Raw genomic sequence first — 18,162 nt, 5'->3', positions numbered from 1 at the left:
CAGGTACGGCTAATGGGCTAATGCTGCAGTTTAGCAACCGGAATCTCTTCCCGCCTGTTCCGGGGCGCACTGTAGCCAGTGTTGCCAACTCGGCGACTTTGTCACTGTTCCTAACGACTTTTTGACCCCCCTCAACGACTTTTTTTCCAAAAAGCGCCTAGCGACAAACTTAGCGACATTTCTCAGGACCCGTTGCTACTTTCTGTAGAACTTTCATGTAGATATTCCCTACAGGTTAGCAACAAAGAAACCGTTTGCACTCTGAACCGTTCTTCCGGGAGTAAGGAAAGAGAATGATAATCTGCGCATGTGCACGAGGACTGACCAATCATAAACCGTTTTCGGCCGGTCTGATTCGCTGAAGACAGAGTACAGCTTCAGAGCTGGAGACCGCCGATTTACGTCTGCTGCTTTCATATTGCTGCAGGCTCACGCTTCTACTAGAGACGGCGCGGGCGTCAACCTGCCATCTCTGGTTCTGCAGCCGTCAGACACTTTGGTTTTTCCTGCATTTGGCAAATAAAGTCATCGGGAGTTTCAACTACCGTCCCGTTTACACACGCAGCTCTGTGGCTCATCTGAATTTCCTTCAGTGACACAGGGATGGTTATACTATGAAACACCCGCTCCCTTTTGCTCTGAGCGCCGTTATTATCACGATGGAGAGAATACACAACAGAGAAGTTGAGAAACTATGAGGTGTAAAAAAACAGCTTTTTAGGAAAATGTCTGTGAGAATGAGGAGAGCAGGAGGTCTGAGTTATATCCTACAACAGAACTGTTTGGATCACCACACCATATCTGTTTTATTGGTAGTTTTGGAATTTATTGTACATATCAAAGCAATTTGGGCCATTTTAATCATACTAATTAATAACTTTAACATATAACATAGTATTTATTTTCCTCCCTTTTAGTCCTATTATATATATATATATATATATATATATATATATATATATATATATATATATATTAGATGCCATAGAGAAAACGAACGCTAATGTGGCGTGATGACGTCATCAATATGTAAATAAGCACGTGACGTCATCTGGCGACATCTAGTGACTTTTGGGGGGAACTTCAGCTACTTTCAGTCAAAAACAGTTGGCAACACTGATGTAGCCCTCTGGCCGCCCCAGCTCCGGTCTTCTTTGATGGGTCTCGGCAGCCATGTTTCCTAGAATCGAGTAGTTGTCCCGGATTACACACTCTATTTCGCCTATGGTCGGCTCCATAGTGTCTGCTAGACACTCAGTGATCCCACTTCTGACACCAATTGTAGCGACCCCGAGCATCTCAGCGGCAGGTTTATAGACCCCAAATCAACCAGCAGGGGGCAGTAGTGGTTCATACCAGACCTTTATTAGGCTTTTTCTTCCACACTTTGTAACGTTACAGACACCGATCCTCTATCACGCTCCTACCACACAGAGTCACGGTGTCAGTTAACCATGCTACTTCAACCCGCTCCACAAAACACACATCACCTTCCCTGTGGCTTACATTAACATAACACTCACATAACACGCAAATCAACACATAGGAACTAGCAGAACGATAGGAAACACATATAACACAATACCCAGAATGCACCTGGCTTACAACCACCGCCAGGTCATTACACTATAATAAATTTATCATAGTATAGTGTATGTATAATAATCTCCAAAATTATACATTCATACAACTATAAGTATTGGGGGAAAAGCATATTTGCTCTATGTGGATTAAATTGTCTAGTAAAGGATTAGGTAGAGAAATAGAACGGTAAGAGCTAACGTCTTACAAATTTTTACACCATTTTTATGAATCACTTTCTCGACATGGGTGAAAGTAGTTGGTAAATTGTCATTGTTCTGAGAATATTCAAATGTTTTTAACAACTAAGGGTTAATATTTACAAAATGGCTATACTGCTTCTTACACTATCTGCAGAAGATCCTTTAGATGCAGCAGATGGACGTGGAGACGGGTTTTCTTCCACAAACGCTCAGATTTTCTGCATCGGTGCTTCAAGCTGCGAAGGCTGTCGTTGGACCAGGGAGTAGGGTTCACTGCAGGAACTGATCTAGTTCTGACAGGACAGATGTTGTCCAGCATGGAGAGGCAGTGCTTGTTAAAGTGAGTAGTTAAGGAATCTGGGTTAGTAGCAGAATAAGGGGGAATAAAAGCAGCAGAAAATGTGTGTAACGTAGCTCAAGGCATGCATTTCATCAAATGGCCGGAGGTTAACTTTCTTTTTTGCATGTCATGCCAATCTGACCTATCCTGGTCCATATCCAACTCACACCCGATTATGAGGGTTCCTTAACTTATCATGTGCCATATCACAAGACACCAAGACACCTGTGAAGACACAAGACTCTTTATCAAATCCTTTTAATAGCGTTAACTTTTCTGGCTCATAAAATTACTTTAACTTTACAAGTTGTTACAATCATAGTCTGTGGTACCTACAATATGTTTTGAAATCTAAAGTGTTTTAATAATGTTGAATGCCCAACAGTAATTAATGCTGGGCTAAAAGGAATGTTTATTCCTATAGTACAGCAGTATACAGCAATTCCCAACATTTTGGATATTTAATATTTTAATTTTTGTACCTTTTTACTGGTTTTATTAGAGGTCCCACTCGTGTCACATGACCAAGGAACCAAGGATCAAGGCTCTAAAATGTGAATTCCTAATGAATCCCCCAGCAGCAAGTCACATGGGTGGCATCTGGGAATGACAGATTAGGACTATTCGAAGTGTTCTCACAAGTATTCTTGACAATTCAGCTCAAAGACTGGACAGTTCATATGAAATAATGTCAAATGTCAATAGCTGACCACTTACTGTTGAGAATTTGAATGATCCATCCGCACCTGAACCTTTAACTCCAAATCACATTCTTACAATTAAGTCAACAATTATCCTTCCTCCACCTGGGCAGTTTGTCAAAGAAGACTTGTATCTTAAAAAAAAGATGGCGCAGAGTCATGTTTGGCCAATGATTTTTGGATTCGCTGGAAAAGGGAATATCTGCTGAGTTTACAACAAAGACAAAAATGGTATAAAACCAGAAGAAACTTCAAAGTCAATGACCCTGTACATTTGCAGAACGAGCAGGCACCACGAAATGAATGGAAACTGGCCAGAATAGCAGAGGTCTATCGAGGGTTAGATGATAAAGTAAGAAAAGATTGTTGGTTAGCGATACCACATTTGATGGAAAGGGTAAACCTATGGCTAAAACAGTGTTCCTTGACAAACCTGTACATAAACTTGTTACACTGATTAAAGGAAATGAAAGTACCGTATTTAGGGTTTACCAGTCCCTAAGAGGTAATATCTTTCCAGTGCAAAACATATTTGGTGGGAGTGTAACTGTTGTTGCTGTTTATTTCTTAATTTATGTTTCCATTTGTAAGACACAGGGTTGAAAAGGAAGGTTGTTTTGTTTCCTGTACATGAACTTTTATTTTGAAAAGCTATATTTGAGCTGCTCTACCAGCCACATCTTTAATGATGGATGCAAACCAGGTGTGTGAAGATCACACAACCTGGATGAAGTGCTGGCAAGCAGACAGCTGAGAATGGACTGAAAGCATTCAATCCATTGCTAAAGAAATAACAAAAGGACTGAAGAGGAAAGATGGATTCCCTTTTGTTTTGAGCAAACAGCCAACGAGGTATTTATTTGTCTTTATTTTTGTTGCACATTATTGTATTTGTTCTAACTGTAAAATCCTGTATATTCAGTTTCACGGTTTAAAGGTCTTTGGAAAGAAAGACAGAAGAGGTCAACGATGAAAGACATTCAAAAAGCCCGTAAAAGAAATCACTTGCGTCTGTGTTGCTTGGAGGGTGTCATACAGGCCATTCACCATGTTATGCTGTAACTTACTGAATTGGGACAACAAAACATACATTTGACTACTTTCTGTACATAACCACAAAACAATGGATATAAACATTCATACGTAATACTGGCAAAAAATATAATCATCATTAAGTTTTCAGAACCTGTTGTAAACACATCTTACAATATTACTAGCTGTATGAAATTACAGAATTTCTCAAACAATCACTTACACCACCATCTCGAGTGGCTTCCTAAATGTACGTGCCGCCGCTGTTGAGCCACAGCGCTGTTAGCACAATATTGATAAAAAGGGACTTGGGCAACTGGTCACACCTTTTACAATGACCCGCACTTGTATAGCGCCTCTCAGAGTAAGGACTCCAAAGCGCTTTACACTACAGTGTATCATTCATCCATTCACACACACATTCATACACTGGTGGGGATGAGAGGCGAGGCTGCCGAGCACAGGCGCCTGCGGACCCTCCGACCACCACCAGCAGGCAAGGTGGGTTAAGTGTCTTGCCCAAGGACACAACAGCAGCATTCTCTGTCCGGAGCCGGGATCGAACCTGCAACCTTCCGATCAATGGACAACCCGCTCAACCTGTTGAGCTACAGCTGCCCCACAATGCCACGCACCTTCGTAAAACCTGTGCATGTGCACGGGCAAGCAAACTAGTAAGTAGGGTTGTCACGGTAACCGGTATTGAGGTAAACCCCGGTAAAAAAGTTGACAATAAAAATAACCGTCCAGTTTTTAAAAAACTAAATTATCTCGGTGGGTTTACCGTGGCCGCGGTTTCGGCGCGGTGACCCTTACCAGCCACCGTCGCTTCAGCTGAAGTTCCCGCGGCGCGCACACGCACTTTTTAGTTTGCAACGGCACCAAAACTTTGAAGCTGAAATAATGGCCGAAGGAGGAGATGGCAGCGCCCAGGACATCCATCAGCCCTCAAAGAAGACTAAATCGGAAGTATGGGCATATTTTGGATTTCTGTACAATGCTGAGGGACAGTTAATAGAAGACTGCTATCCCGTTTGCAGAACGTGCAGGAAACAAGTGTCTGCAAAAGGCAGCAACACTTCGAATCTAATGGCACATCTGCGTGACCATCACCCACGTCTCTACAGCCAGTGCAAGGTAAGATAACATTAGCATTTTAGCTTAAATGCATGACGTGAGGACTTTTGGTTGATGGAGAATGCAACGAGTCACTATATACTGCAGCCGCAGCGTCCTCTGCCAGCATTTAAACCGTGTCACGGACACCCTGTTGCTGGATGAAGCATCTTATTTGTTGATGATGAAGAGAAATACACAATTAGTTCCTTGTCATTGATTTGTTTACTTATTCAGTGCCATTTATACTTGAACGTTTGGATTTGATTACATAGTGTAGTAGTTATTTTAGTAATTTGTTTAAAGTGGCTATTTATTTTAAATACATATTTTTTAAGGTTGACTTGTACAGTGCTCAAGTCAAGTGTGGACTGGAGTTTTAGATTTTCATTTTGATAATGAAGAAAACAAGTGGTGTTTCTTTGATTTGTTTACATATTGTTTATGTTTTGAATGTTTGGATTTGTATAATTTAAACCTGCACTGACTACCGTAACATGTTCCAGAAAAAGAAGCTATTTGTTCCTTTACTTGTGAAAAGTTGCACTTTTGCTAAAACTTTGTGTTATTTTAGGTTTAATAAACACTGTTAAACCTTTTCAAAACTATTTCAGTTTGTGTAGAACAGGACTATCAATGCTTTCTGAACATATGCAACACCGTTTAAAAAATACCGCGATAATACCGAAAACCGTGATAATTTTGGTCACAATAACCGTGAGGTTAAATTTTCATACCGTGACAACCCTACTAGTAAGTATTAAACATTTTAAAGCTTCCTCTGTGTCAGAGCTAGCATTAAAATCCATATTATTTTCTGGATCAAGCTAACACGTCTCCCTTTGCCTACGCCACTTCTGGTTTGATAGAAAAATATTTTTCTTACAAAAATGAGCCTAAATTCATGTTTGTGTAAATTTTTATTTAAAACACGCTCCTGTTATGTTTCTCTAAACATTGGTTTAAGGGAGACTAATCTGCAATTTACTCTAAAAGAGGTGGCTCACATCCTGAATCCAGCCATGATCTAGGACAGTTAACGCTGATCCCTACTGCACACTGGAAGCATCAGCGGCACGGAAAGACAGCGAAACGGCATTGCTTAAAATAGAATCCATTATAGTCTATGGAGTGTAACAATCCAGCTGCGACGCTGCAATTTTCAGACGCGTCCCAGAAGCAGCGTGGTGCAGCATACTGCTAAAGATAGAATCAGGTTCTTTTTTTCCCACTTCTGGGATGCGTCAATTACCGCAGTTAACATAAGGCCAGACAGGAAATCACACACGGTTTCAGTGTAAAATCCCCAGTAACTTTCAAAATAAAAGTACTGCAGCTAATGCTATTTCATATATATGAAGCTTACGTGTGACCTTACAACTTATTTACTCGCAGTATTGTTCCAGAAGTGCAGCGGTGGGTTTTCATTGTTTTTTTCCTGGCAGTGGAGAGGAACAACATCATATATGACATCAAACAGCAACAATGTAATTTCTTTCTTTTTGGTTTGATGGTGGATTGCATAAACAAATTGTAACCTTTGAAGTCTAGAGGGAGCCTTTTTGTGATCCTGCTGCTTCGCTGCTGAGACTCTCCCCATGTGCACTCGAGTGCAGTGATTGTCGTGAGTACACCGTTCCACTGATGTTCCGTGCCATCTGATGCTTTCAGTGTGCAGCCTGGATAAAGGACAGTTAACCAGGGGTACAAGACTGATATCTAAAACTAAAAAAGTCCCTATTTGGAACTCTTGTAGTTAAATGAGTTTCTTGTGTCCTGTGTGGACTCTCATGTGACTGTTTAAACTTGACTTACAACTAAATCTTGCTTTACAGAGCTCACAGACAAAAGCTTTCTGTCCTGTGTGAACTCTCATGTGTCCGTTTAAAGTTGTCTTATGTCTAAATCTTTGTCCACAAAGCTCACAGACAAAAGGCTTCTCTCCCGTGTGGACTCTCATGTGACTGTTTAAACTTGACTTACAACTAAATCTTGCTTCACAGAGCTCACAGACAAAAGGTTTCTGTCCTGTGTGGACTCTCATGTGTCTGTTTAAACTTGACTTACATCTAAATCTTGCTTCACAGAGCTCACAGACAAACGCTTTCTGTCCTGTGTGAACTCTCATGTGCCCGTTTAAAGTTGTCTTATGTCTAAATCTTTGTCCACAGAGCTCACAGACAAAAGGCTTCTCTCCTCTGTGGACTCTCATGTGACTGTTTAAATTTGACTTACAACTAAATCTTGCTTCACAGAGCTCACAGACAAAAGGTTTCTGTCCTGTGTGAACTCTCATGTGCCCGTTTAAAGTTGTCTTATCTCTAAATCTTTGTCCACAGAGCTCACAGACGAAAGGCTTCTCTCCTGTGTGGACTCTCATGTGACTGTTTAAACTTGATTTACAACTAAATCTTGCTTCACAGAGCTCACAGACAAAAGGCTTCTGTCCTGTGTGAACTCTCATGTGACGGTTTAATTGTTTGCTTTGGCTATATCTTTGTCCACAGAGCTGACAGGCAAAAGGCTTCTGTCCTGTGTGGACTCTCATGTGACTGTTAAAAGTTGACTTACAGCTAAATCTTTGTCCACACAGCTCACAGGCAAAAGGCTTCTGTCCTGTGTGGACTCTCATGTGACTGTTTAAACCTGACTTACATCTAAATCTTTGTCCACACAGCTCACAGGCAAAAGGCTTCTGTCCTGTGTGGATTCTCATGTGACTGTTTAAAATGCTCTTATAGCCAAATTTTTGTCCACAGAGCTCACAGGAAAAAGGCTTATGTCCTCTGTGGATTATCATGTGTGTGTTTAAATGTGTGCTTCGGCTAAATCTTTTTCCACAGAGCTCACAGGCAAAAGGTTTCTGTCCTGTGTGGACTCTTGTGTGACTGTTTAAATGTGTCTTTTGATTAAATCTTTGTCCACAGAGCTCACAGGCAAAAGGCTTCTGTCCTGTGTGGACACTCATGTGACTGTTTAAAGTTGTCTTATGGCTAAAACATTTTCCACACTGATCACAGGCATAAGGCTTCTGTCCAGTGTGGACTCTCATGTGTCTGTTTAAACTGGCCTTATGGGTAAATCTATGTCCACAGAGATCACAGGCATAAGGCTTCTGTCCAGTGTGGACTCTCATGTGTCTGTTTAAACTGAACTTATGTGTAAATCTATGTCCACAGAGATCACAGGCAAAAGGTTTCTGTCCTGTGTGGTCCTCCATGTGACCGTTTAAATGTGATTTTGTACTAAATCTTTTTCCACAGTCATCACAACAAAATGATTTTAGTTCTTTCTGGACTTTCCTGCACGGGTCTATGCATTGCTTCCCTCTAACACATTTCTTATTAACCAAACAGCCAGAAGACCTTATTGCTGGATGACTTGTCACTCTCACATGTTTCTGGAGAGACGACTTATGAAGAAATTGTTTACCACACTCAGGGCAGCTAAAGGATTTGACAGTCTTAACATCTGACTCAGAAGACCTTCTCTCATTCCAATCGTTGTCTTCATCTCTAGTTTCAGACTTAGAGTCTGACAGCTCAGAGTTGTGATTCACATGACCACCACCACCACCATCATCATCATCATCATCATCATCATCATCATCTCCACTAATTGCCAACTCTGAAGAATCACATGTCTGCTCATGAAGGTTCATGTCTAGGTTCCTGCTAGTTTCTGCCCTTCCACCAATTTCTGCTGTCGCCTGGTCATCTGAGCTCCTGGCTGTGACATTTTGGTCTTCTATTTGCTGCTGATGAAATTGTAAGAACAAAGACTTCTCTTCAGCATCCTCTCTCTTTCTTGAAACTGCAGAGAAAAAAGTAGAAGTATATAAAAAAACGGGTATAATCAGATGACAGAGTACCTAGTAGTGTTTGTGCAATCAGCAATATACACAACCAGTGTTGGGAAGTAATGTCACTAGTTGTGGTATTGCATCATTTCTACCAATAACTATGCAACCAATAACTAGGATGCAACAAAAATAAACACGAATAGTCTAGTAACAAAGTTCCTTTTGGCAAAATAAAGGTTTAGTTTTGTCCAGTCAGTTGCATCAATGCCACCAAGTAAACAAATCACATGGTGGTGTACAGCTTTACACATAAATAAAATGAGGACATTAAAGATGATCATTTCTTGTAAATTTAATTTTGGAGCAATTGTGTTATTTATATAAATTATCCAATAATTTGCAGTTATGGTTTACCTCTTCTCCTTTTTGTTTTAATTTATTCTGGTTATGGTTCTTTTCTCCTGCTCATTTCTGTATTTTGTGTTTCTGTGCAGATCAGCTGCGGCCGGACGCTCCGACCCTTGACTGTGTGTTCCGCGGTGTCGCCGCTGATTGCAATCCTCAATCACCACCCTGATACAAGCCACGGTTGCCTGTCCCCGGTGTGTCGTCTTGAATGTTTGGACTAAGCTTTAGTGAACCTCGTGTTAACTCTCTCGAGTATGATGTTCTGTTTTTGGCTTTTTTCCACCGTGTGTGGTAATTTTTTGTCATTAAAGAAAAGAGGCTTCCTCAACCTAAGCTTGGTTCTCCTTCCTGCTCATGGGTTGCTACTCAAATCCCGCCCCACAGTGACATTACAACGCCACCCAGATGTCCAACCCAGCAGGTGGCACTCAGAACTTCGGCGGATCCTTACCTTCGGCCGAGTAGGTCTCGATGACTGGAATTGGGCTTCCAACACTGGTCCAGGAAGTACACAACTACTTATCTGGGATGCAGCAGCTGCATGGCCATCTGTCTCGACTGGAGCAAGGCCCTGTGTCATCCCAACGGGCTCGGCTGGGCCCTCCTGAGCCCTTTGATGGCACTGCAGAGGACTGCCGGCCATTTCTCGCCTCGTGCTGGCTCCATTTTGAGTGTAACCCTAGTGACTTCCCTTCAAGGCAAAGCAAGGTGGTCTTTGCCATGAGTTTCCTGATGGGAGGAGCCAAGAAGTGGGGCCTGGAAGAGTGGGACAAAGGCATGGAGCTTGTCCGCTTCTTCCAGACATTTTCCAAACAACTCCTCACCGTCTTTGATCCAACTATGCCACACTGGACTGCCGCTTCTGAGCTACTCTGGCTCAGACAGGAGGGCCGCAGCGTGTCTTCCTATGCTGTGGATTTCCGGACACTGGCAGCCAACACTCGCTGGCCTGATGACGCAGTGGTCGACATCTTCCTTCAGGGACTCTGGCTCACTCAAGGACAAGCTGGCAGTGAGAGAAATACCAGAGCAGCTGGAGGATCTAGTCGCCACCACTTCTCTTCTCCTCTCTACTTACGCAAGCACCTCCTGGCTCAGATACAAGTCCTCGCCCCGGGCTCTGCCTGTCATGGAACCTATGCAACTGGGAGTGAGGAGGCTCTCCGGGGCTGAACATCAGAGGCGTATGAGGGAGGGGCTGTGTTTATACTACGCACAACCCAGCCATCTGGTTCGTCACTGCCCGGGAAACGCTGGGGCCCGCTAGCAAGAGGGGAGCTAGCGGGTCGGGTTTCCTACTTTTCCCCACCCTCAAGACCAATGACACGGGTGCTGGTTACAAACGGTTCAGAACAAGGTGAATTCGAGACTCTGGTTCAGATGGTGATTTGATTTCAAAGGCTGTGGTAAGCAAACATTTAATTCCAGTTGTTACCATTTCACCTGCCCTGTTTATCCACACAGTTCATGGTTCCCATATTCATATGATTACTACCTACACTGTACCTGTTATAGTTACTGTCTTGGGGAATCATACGAAACTGTTAAGCTTTTTAGTAGTTGATTCTCTGACACCCTCAGTAATTGAATTTCTCTCTGGGTTTAATAAAGTATTTTCGAATTGAATTGAGTTATCCTAGGTTATCCTTGGTTATGCAAACATTGCCCCCATCTGGACTGGGTTTCCGGCCGCGTAATAACGTGGAGATCTTTTTGTTTGTTAAATTGTTTATCTGCTGCCCCGGTACGTTCTGTTCATCACCCACTACCTTCAGAACCGCCTGACATTGATAATGTCCCTTCCGAGTACTCAGACCTGGCCGCCGTGTTCAGCAAATCTACAGCCAAGGACCTATCTCCCCATCGCCTTCACGATTGTCCCATAGACCTTCTGCCCGGTGCTCAGCCTCCTAAGGGTCACATCTATCCTCTCTCCATTCCTGAGACAGCGGCAATGGAGGAGTCTATTCAGGAAGGACTGCAGGCTAGAATTGTTCTCCCATCCTCATCTCCTGCGGGGGCAGGGTTTTTCTTTGTGGGAAATGGAGCCAGCCCAAGGCATATGCAAACTAAGCGACTACTTTGGGCCCCCACATCACCAGGGTCCCCCAAGAACACTAAGGTGGCATGAGTAAAAAAAAAACAATGCATTTATATAATTTTCTGTAGCGTCATTTGGTTTTTGTATGTAATGCAGCACACTTTACATGTTTGAAATTTTAAAAACAAAAGATAGTAAACCGAATCGAGTTACTGTAAATTTAGTGTTTGTCTGCTGATGTTTCTTTCAAATAGCTGAATTAATATACCACACTTAAATAACACTCTTCATTTTAAAATGCTAATTATTTAGTGTGGATTGCTGCTCCGATAAAGTTAAAATCAATATACACAATAACACCAGATTGATGTGAGCTAATTACAAAATATGCTAACGATAGTGGACATGTTACACAAATGGTGCCTAAGAATGATGAATCATCTGGTGTTGACTTTTTGGTTTGGGGGTCCGCAAGGGAAACCTATTTAGGGCCCTACAACGGCTTGGGCTGGCCCTGGTGGGAAAACACGATGAAGGCCTTCGTTCTTGCATCGACTACAGGGGTTTGAACAGCATCATGGTCAGGAACACTCACCCCCTGCCCCTTCTACAATCTGCCTTTGATCAGGTGAAGGGGGCCCGGATCTTCACTAAGCTAGACTTGCTGAAAGCGTACCGTTTGGTGCGTATATATACAGCAATCCTTAAGTAAAATTTACTACTTTTTAATACTTTTTTTACTACCTTCAGAATTTTTTTAAAACCATCACAACACTAAATTGCAAGTGTTAATCAGCGACCTATTTACACATATTTTAACATATTTAACATAAAAAAAGAATAGACTTAGAGACTCACTGATGTTGACAACGTATTGCACATATTTATTTTACTTAGAAAATAAGCCAGGCACTTCTGTTCAGCGGTTCAGACAGTTGACCACGAGGCCTGAAATGATGCACAACGACCACTGAATATGACGTCATCATTATGTGACCGGATATGCTAAAGTAGGGCTGCTCGATTATGGCAAAAATAATAATCACGATTATTGTGACTGAAATTGAGATCTCGATTATTTAAGACGATTTTTCAATTTATGTTGATTTTTTTTTTTTTTTTATTCAGTCATAAAACTGCTCAGGGCACAATCAGGGCAAAAATAAACAAGAAACAAGATGGTCACTAAAATAACTCCTGATTCCCAGTATAAAAAGACCAATATACTTACAGCTCATAGTTTATGACCCAAGGGCTATAGACCTTGGTTTAACTCATTTAAGTCTAACCAGTACAGACCCAAATACCAATATCTTGCAAATACTGACAGCAAGAATTATACAGTGGCATTTATAACAAATACATGCAAATTGCTGTTCACTAAATGTTGCATAACATTTATTGAGTCATGTCAAGGTGCTGTAGGAGAGTGCACTAGCACCGTGTCCTCAGAGAGATTAGTTATTAGTTATTAGCCTGAGGAACTTATTTCTACCTTATTTATAAACTATTTATTTACAAGTCCATCAGTTAATGTAATAATTGTCCCAACCACAGCTGCACCCCCACCCCCCAACCCGGTCTCACAGCAATCAGGGGCAAGCTGCACGTGTGTTTAGCGCGCTGCACGCGCACATTTAGCCGTTTTTAGCGGCTCAGGAGTCCGCAGGTGCGGTGTGTGTGTCACTCACTCTAGTTAATCCAACATGGAGCCGGCTCCGAGAGCTGTTTCTTTAGCGACTGACACATTACTGCATCATTCCCTTTCCTAATGTCCTGAAGAACAGTCCGGAGCGCAGGCGGAGTGTTTAGCTAACCTGCAGGAAATGTCGACGACAGTTATCCAGAAAGTAGCTAAGGGTTACCAGAGATGTTTCTGAGGTGTTCGCTAGGTACTTTTAAGATTTAAAAAGTCAAGAAGCGGGTCTGAAAAGCTGTTGGAAATAGCATCAAAGTCGCTAAGTTAACTTGGCAACACTGTGGAGGAGCGCTTCATTTGCAACTCAAGGCAGCGCAAGTGGGAGGAGCAAATAATCGGCTTGTTTTGTTTTTATAATCGTTCAAAACATTTCATTCGGAATATATTTCTGTCGATGTTCAGAATACGACATCTGATAGTCTGAAAAAAATAATACCTAATGTGGAAAAAATAATACCTCTGAGACCAAATTTAACACTTTTAATGGCCTTAAATTTGACTATTTTTATTTATCACTTTTTAATACTTTTTAAAACCCCGCGGACACCCTGAGGAGGGGGAAGAGTGGAAGACTTCCTTTACCACCCCTAACAGCCATTTTGAGTACCTTGTTATGCCGTTTGGCCTCACGAATGCCCCAGCAGTTTTTCAGTGTTTTATCAATGATCAATGATGTGCTCAAGGACATGCTTAATTTGTGTTTGTTTATGTCGCATGCTCCCGAAGATCAGAGCCACAGACAGAAGTGGCAAAGGAAGAGGACACAACGGGAGGGGCCACATGGAGAGCAAAGATAAGCGGAGCCCAGCGGAGCCTGCTGATGCGAGTGAAATCGAGGCAGGTGAAGACAGGAAGGGAGCCAACTGAAGACAGCACCACAGGATGTGAAGCCCCTTTGAAGACAGCTCGAGCTTTAGAAGGATCTGAAACCGTCCTACAAATGATAAATGATTACTTTGTTTTACTATCTTGTGACGCAGATGACTAAAGATTACATTGTTTTAGTTGTCTTAAAGTTAAATCATATATACGTCACTCTGAAAAAGTGCTTGTAACATGAAAATGCTATACAATGGAAAATGCTTTGCTTAGCAGTTTTTAGAACATATATAAGAACAAGTTAGAAGGGCGCGAGAAGGCACGTATGTACGCTTGCACGCACGCACGCAGCGCGAGTTCACGGCAACGAAAGACGGAGAGTCTACAGTAGCTTTTTCCTCTTAGATAGTTAGACGCAGCATACTCATAAGAGGATATTTACTCTTGGATTTACCCTTTTATATCTTTTGAATTTTGGAATAAACTTTTTTGAAAAAGGATTCTCATTCATTGGATTTTAAGGGACAATTTAATCTCTTTGAGTGGGAGCTCCGGCCCTGGCCTAACAGGAGTGGAGGTAAGCCACCTTATTGCTTGTACCTGCTTCACAGGACTTGTTTTTCAGGGTGTGACAGATTAATAAAAGATACCTTAGGCTAATGGGAGTTTCATCTCCCCCTCTCTCTTGAGTATCGGGACATGCCTAAGGGTGATAAGCCATGATAGTTCGTTGGTTCAAACAGGCTCTTTTTGCACCAAAAAAGTCTTTGTTCAGCGTGGGAAGGAACCATTTCAAAGGGTGGATTAATTAGATTAATTGATAAATCTATGTTAGCCTGATCAACTAACTAGTAATCATTTTCTAGTTACCACCGCCCACTTTGCTAACGAAGACGCAAATTAACCCTGATAGGACCCAAATAATAGTCAGTAAGATTGGCCAACTCTGAACTTCCGCCTTAGTATCCAAAACCACTGGATAACAGGATTTAAAGGGGAGTGAATTAATACAGGAGAACAAGTACGGCAATTCCATTCCAACCTTTAAAATAGGAATAAGTTTTAATTGAGAAAGTCCATCCCAGGGTCTGATACAATAATACTCACCTACGGCCTCAACCTCCCTGAGAAAGCAGCGTAACTCGAGGATCTAACGGAACCTCTTAAAGGGCACGCTCGCATCATGGCGCCCAACGTGGGGCACTGGTGAAGGTCAAATATTGGATACCGGACTAATCGAAATAAGACTGGTTTCTAGGCTGATAAAGGCTCGTGCACCAAGGACCATTGTATGCTTATAACTTTGGAGTAAGTGAAAAACCGCACCAATCTCTCGAAAAGGAAAGAGATAGGGAGAACGGAGGATTAACTGAAAGAAAAAGTAGAAAGAAACAACGGCATTCCGACGCGAGAAAAGCCAAGGTTAAACTAGGAAGAAAAAAATAAAAATAAAAATAACAAATAATAAAAAATAAGAACGTAAAAAATAAATAAACAAAAATAAAATAAAATAAAAATAAAGAATAATAAAAAAACTTTTAACCAGTCATGGCAGATAGATCTTTAACAATAAAGCCGGAGAATATTCTCCCTAATGTGAGATTCGTAACCGGAGAAATAACCACATATCAAGGTGGATCGCAGGGCATTTTAGCAGTGTCCTGTAACCGGAACTTTCAAAATGCAGGAGGAACAGCTCGGGCGGCAGCAGAGCGCTGTCCAAATGCTGAAGCCCAAGTAAGAAATGCTCATGTTTTTCCGTTGGTCGGGGATTTAGTGCTCATGGGAGAACAACGTAACGACCCCTCTTTCAGCCAAGTGGCATGGTGCTGTTGGGAGAATCCAGCAAGCCTCACTAGGGAAGAACAATATGAGATCCTTCTGGGTCTGCTGGAGCAACTCCCAGCCGGACCGGAACCTTTAATTCTGACTCCTTTTGGGGTCGGTCAGTACCAATGTGACCCAGGAGCAATGTACTCGGCTATGGCAGAATTCATGACTCAACAAGCTAGCAGTAGAATAATATACTTTTTAACCAAAACCAAAAATGAGGCAGTTCAGATGAGACAGGCGCTATGTAATCGACTGGGAGTCACGGAGCTTCAGGCGGAAATGTACCGAAGGAGAGCTGCGGTTGAACCCTCATTATCTTGGGATGAGGATCCACCAGTGCCTAGCGCCCCCCCTTTATATCCAGTGATCCGTGGGGAACTCTCCGCGAGCCTCGGCTCCGAAAAAGGATTCCCCGCACCCCCACCGATGCCGCCACCCACTCCCCCGCCCGATGACCCGGTTCGGCCAGCGCGGTGGAACCCGTTCCTCCCCCTGCCGAACCACACCCCCCCTCCAGTGTTCTTAAAGGGGTCGAGGAGACCACCCACCGAACAGCATGGTTCAGTGTGGGAGAAGGAAGAGAGACAGGGACCGTTAGGGCCCGAAAGAACACTAAACCCAATTCCTTTCCCCCAGTTAGAACCCCATAGCTCCGCAGTATCTCAAAGTCATGTTGTGATAGGTCAAGAGCCGGTAATAATTTTATCAGGCAAGAAAATAGATGAAGAACTCCAAGAAGAAGATGTGTTGATCTTTCTGAAAGATCCGCAAAGCTCTGCGGGTACCACTTCCTCCCTTAGCTCCTTGAGGAGACTCCTAGGAGGGAGAGGCAGAAGTTCTATGATCCCGTTAGTGGATCGTAATAATGAAGGAGGAGAAATAACTACTCTTTTAGACAGGCAGCTAGGAAATCTGCAGGGACGCATACGGGCTACTTCCATAATGAATGTGGACCCGAGCAGCCCTGATGTCACCTTCTACCAGGCTTGGGAACGGGTGGTGTCAGAGGCCTTGGATTTAGGAGCACGGAGACTAGTGTTGAAGCTCGATTACAAACCCCAGGTGTGCCGGATAAATGAGGCATTCGGTGCAAGCCTAGTAGTCTACTCTGAAGCCTCTAGCAGACTGGAAGATATCCCGGTAGTAATTCTGGTAGAAAAAACAACCCTGCCCCGAGTAGAGAAGAAACTCAAAAAATGCTTTGAGGACAGGAATAGAAGCAGTGAGAGTGAGACTGATTCTGAGGGAGAAGAGCACGGGCCCCAACTGGTGGTGCGCAGCACACCGAGGAGGACGCCCAGGTCAGAGCACGGGTCCCAACAAAGGTGCAGCACTCGAATCTCGGGTGGCAAAACACCTGAAAGAGTGACTTGGCTCTCCCCAGTAACAGCCCATGAGAAGAGTGACAACAGAGAAAGTGTAGTGCATTCTCCCCAGCCGGCAGTGAAAGAGGACAGGACAAATCCCATTTCTTATGGCATAAGAGGACTAAATAAAAACAGCCGCCCAGTGCAGATAAAATATTATGATCCGCAGGCACCTCCTAACATAGGCCCAGTGAGAGCAGTTCCAGAACCAGGAAAAGGTCAGTTTGCCATTAACACAGAGGGAGATCAGAGTTATGCAAATGAAGAAGCAGGAAACCCTTATCCAGACTGGTATCCTGTAGATGGGCCCACAGCTGCAGCAATCCGAGGAGCAAAGAGCAGAGAGGAGATTTTGCTTCAGCCAGGGTGGGGGCAGCCCTTTAAAAATGCTTATCTAGGCCAAGGGTATGATTATTACCGAGGAGGGTGTGTAGCTCGAGACACTGCAGTGAAAACACACTACTACTCGCCACAGAGCCCCTCTCAACTCCAAGATGCAGACAGAAACACTCCTCACGGAGGACAATATTACTCAATGGCTAGGGACAAAATCCCAGAACAGGAATATTCCCCACACTGGCAAACTATGCAGGAACAAACGAAAGGAAACTTAGGCAGTTTCGATCACACCATCCTGCCACAGAGAGCGCCTGGTGAATCGGATACTGCTTATGTTCAAAGGCTTCAGGATCGAGGGATGACGGTTGAACAGCTCTCGAGTCCAGAAATTTCTCAAGTCATAGCATTAAAAAGCGACCTGCGTATAGCCCCAGGAGCTTCACTAATGTCCTTAGCAGATAGTTCACCAAGAGGAATAGGTGAGGATTTAGGTGAAAGAAAGAGGAAGGCTTTAAGTCTTGAGATCAGTACAGGGAAAACCACCCTAGCTGGATGCATGGGAACAATATCCATGTTGTCTCAGATCCAGCAGGAGAAACTTTTAGCCGATCTGCCAGGGGGCTTAATGATGGCAGCAATGTGGCCGTCTCTGTCCCCAGATGAAAAAATCCGGCAAGCTCAGACATGGGATAGAACACGAGAATACAAGCAGTCAAAAAACGTGAAAGGCAGGCAGGAAGGAAACGCGCCAAAGATTCAGGCTCAAACTCCTCTACACCCTGCCCATCCCCCACAGGGGAATCAGCTTCCAAACCCTCAGCTGAGACAGAGCTCAAACCAAGGCCAGAGGCTACAGAAGCCACTGGATCCAAATGCAAGGC

The 18,162-nt window shown here is 43.2% G+C and overlaps 1 protein-coding gene across 1 annotated transcript in view; it reads right to left on the bottom strand.

The window, feature by feature from the left end:
• Positions 1–1,343: 1,343 nt before the first annotated feature.
• The window catches only part of LOC129165074 (zinc finger protein 665-like), a 37,951-nt gene continuing 21,132 nt past the window's right edge, over positions 1,344–18,162 (bottom strand). The window contains exon 3 of the mRNA XM_070548211.1: positions 1,344–8,786. Within this exon, the coding sequence (XP_070404312.1) occupies positions 6,730–8,786 (2,057 nt within the window). The 3' untranslated portion in view covers positions 1,344–6,729. The remainder of the gene's footprint in view (positions 8,787–18,162) is intronic.

Source organism: Nothobranchius furzeri, chromosome 2 (assembly GCF_043380555.1).
Source record: "Nothobranchius furzeri strain GRZ-AD chromosome 2, NfurGRZ-RIMD1, whole genome shotgun sequence".
Lineage (NCBI taxonomy): Eukaryota > Metazoa > Chordata > Actinopteri > Cyprinodontiformes > Nothobranchiidae > Nothobranchius > Nothobranchius furzeri.
The sequence above is the reverse complement of the archived record's forward strand: the minus strand, read 5'-3'. Positions and strand labels throughout refer to the sequence as shown.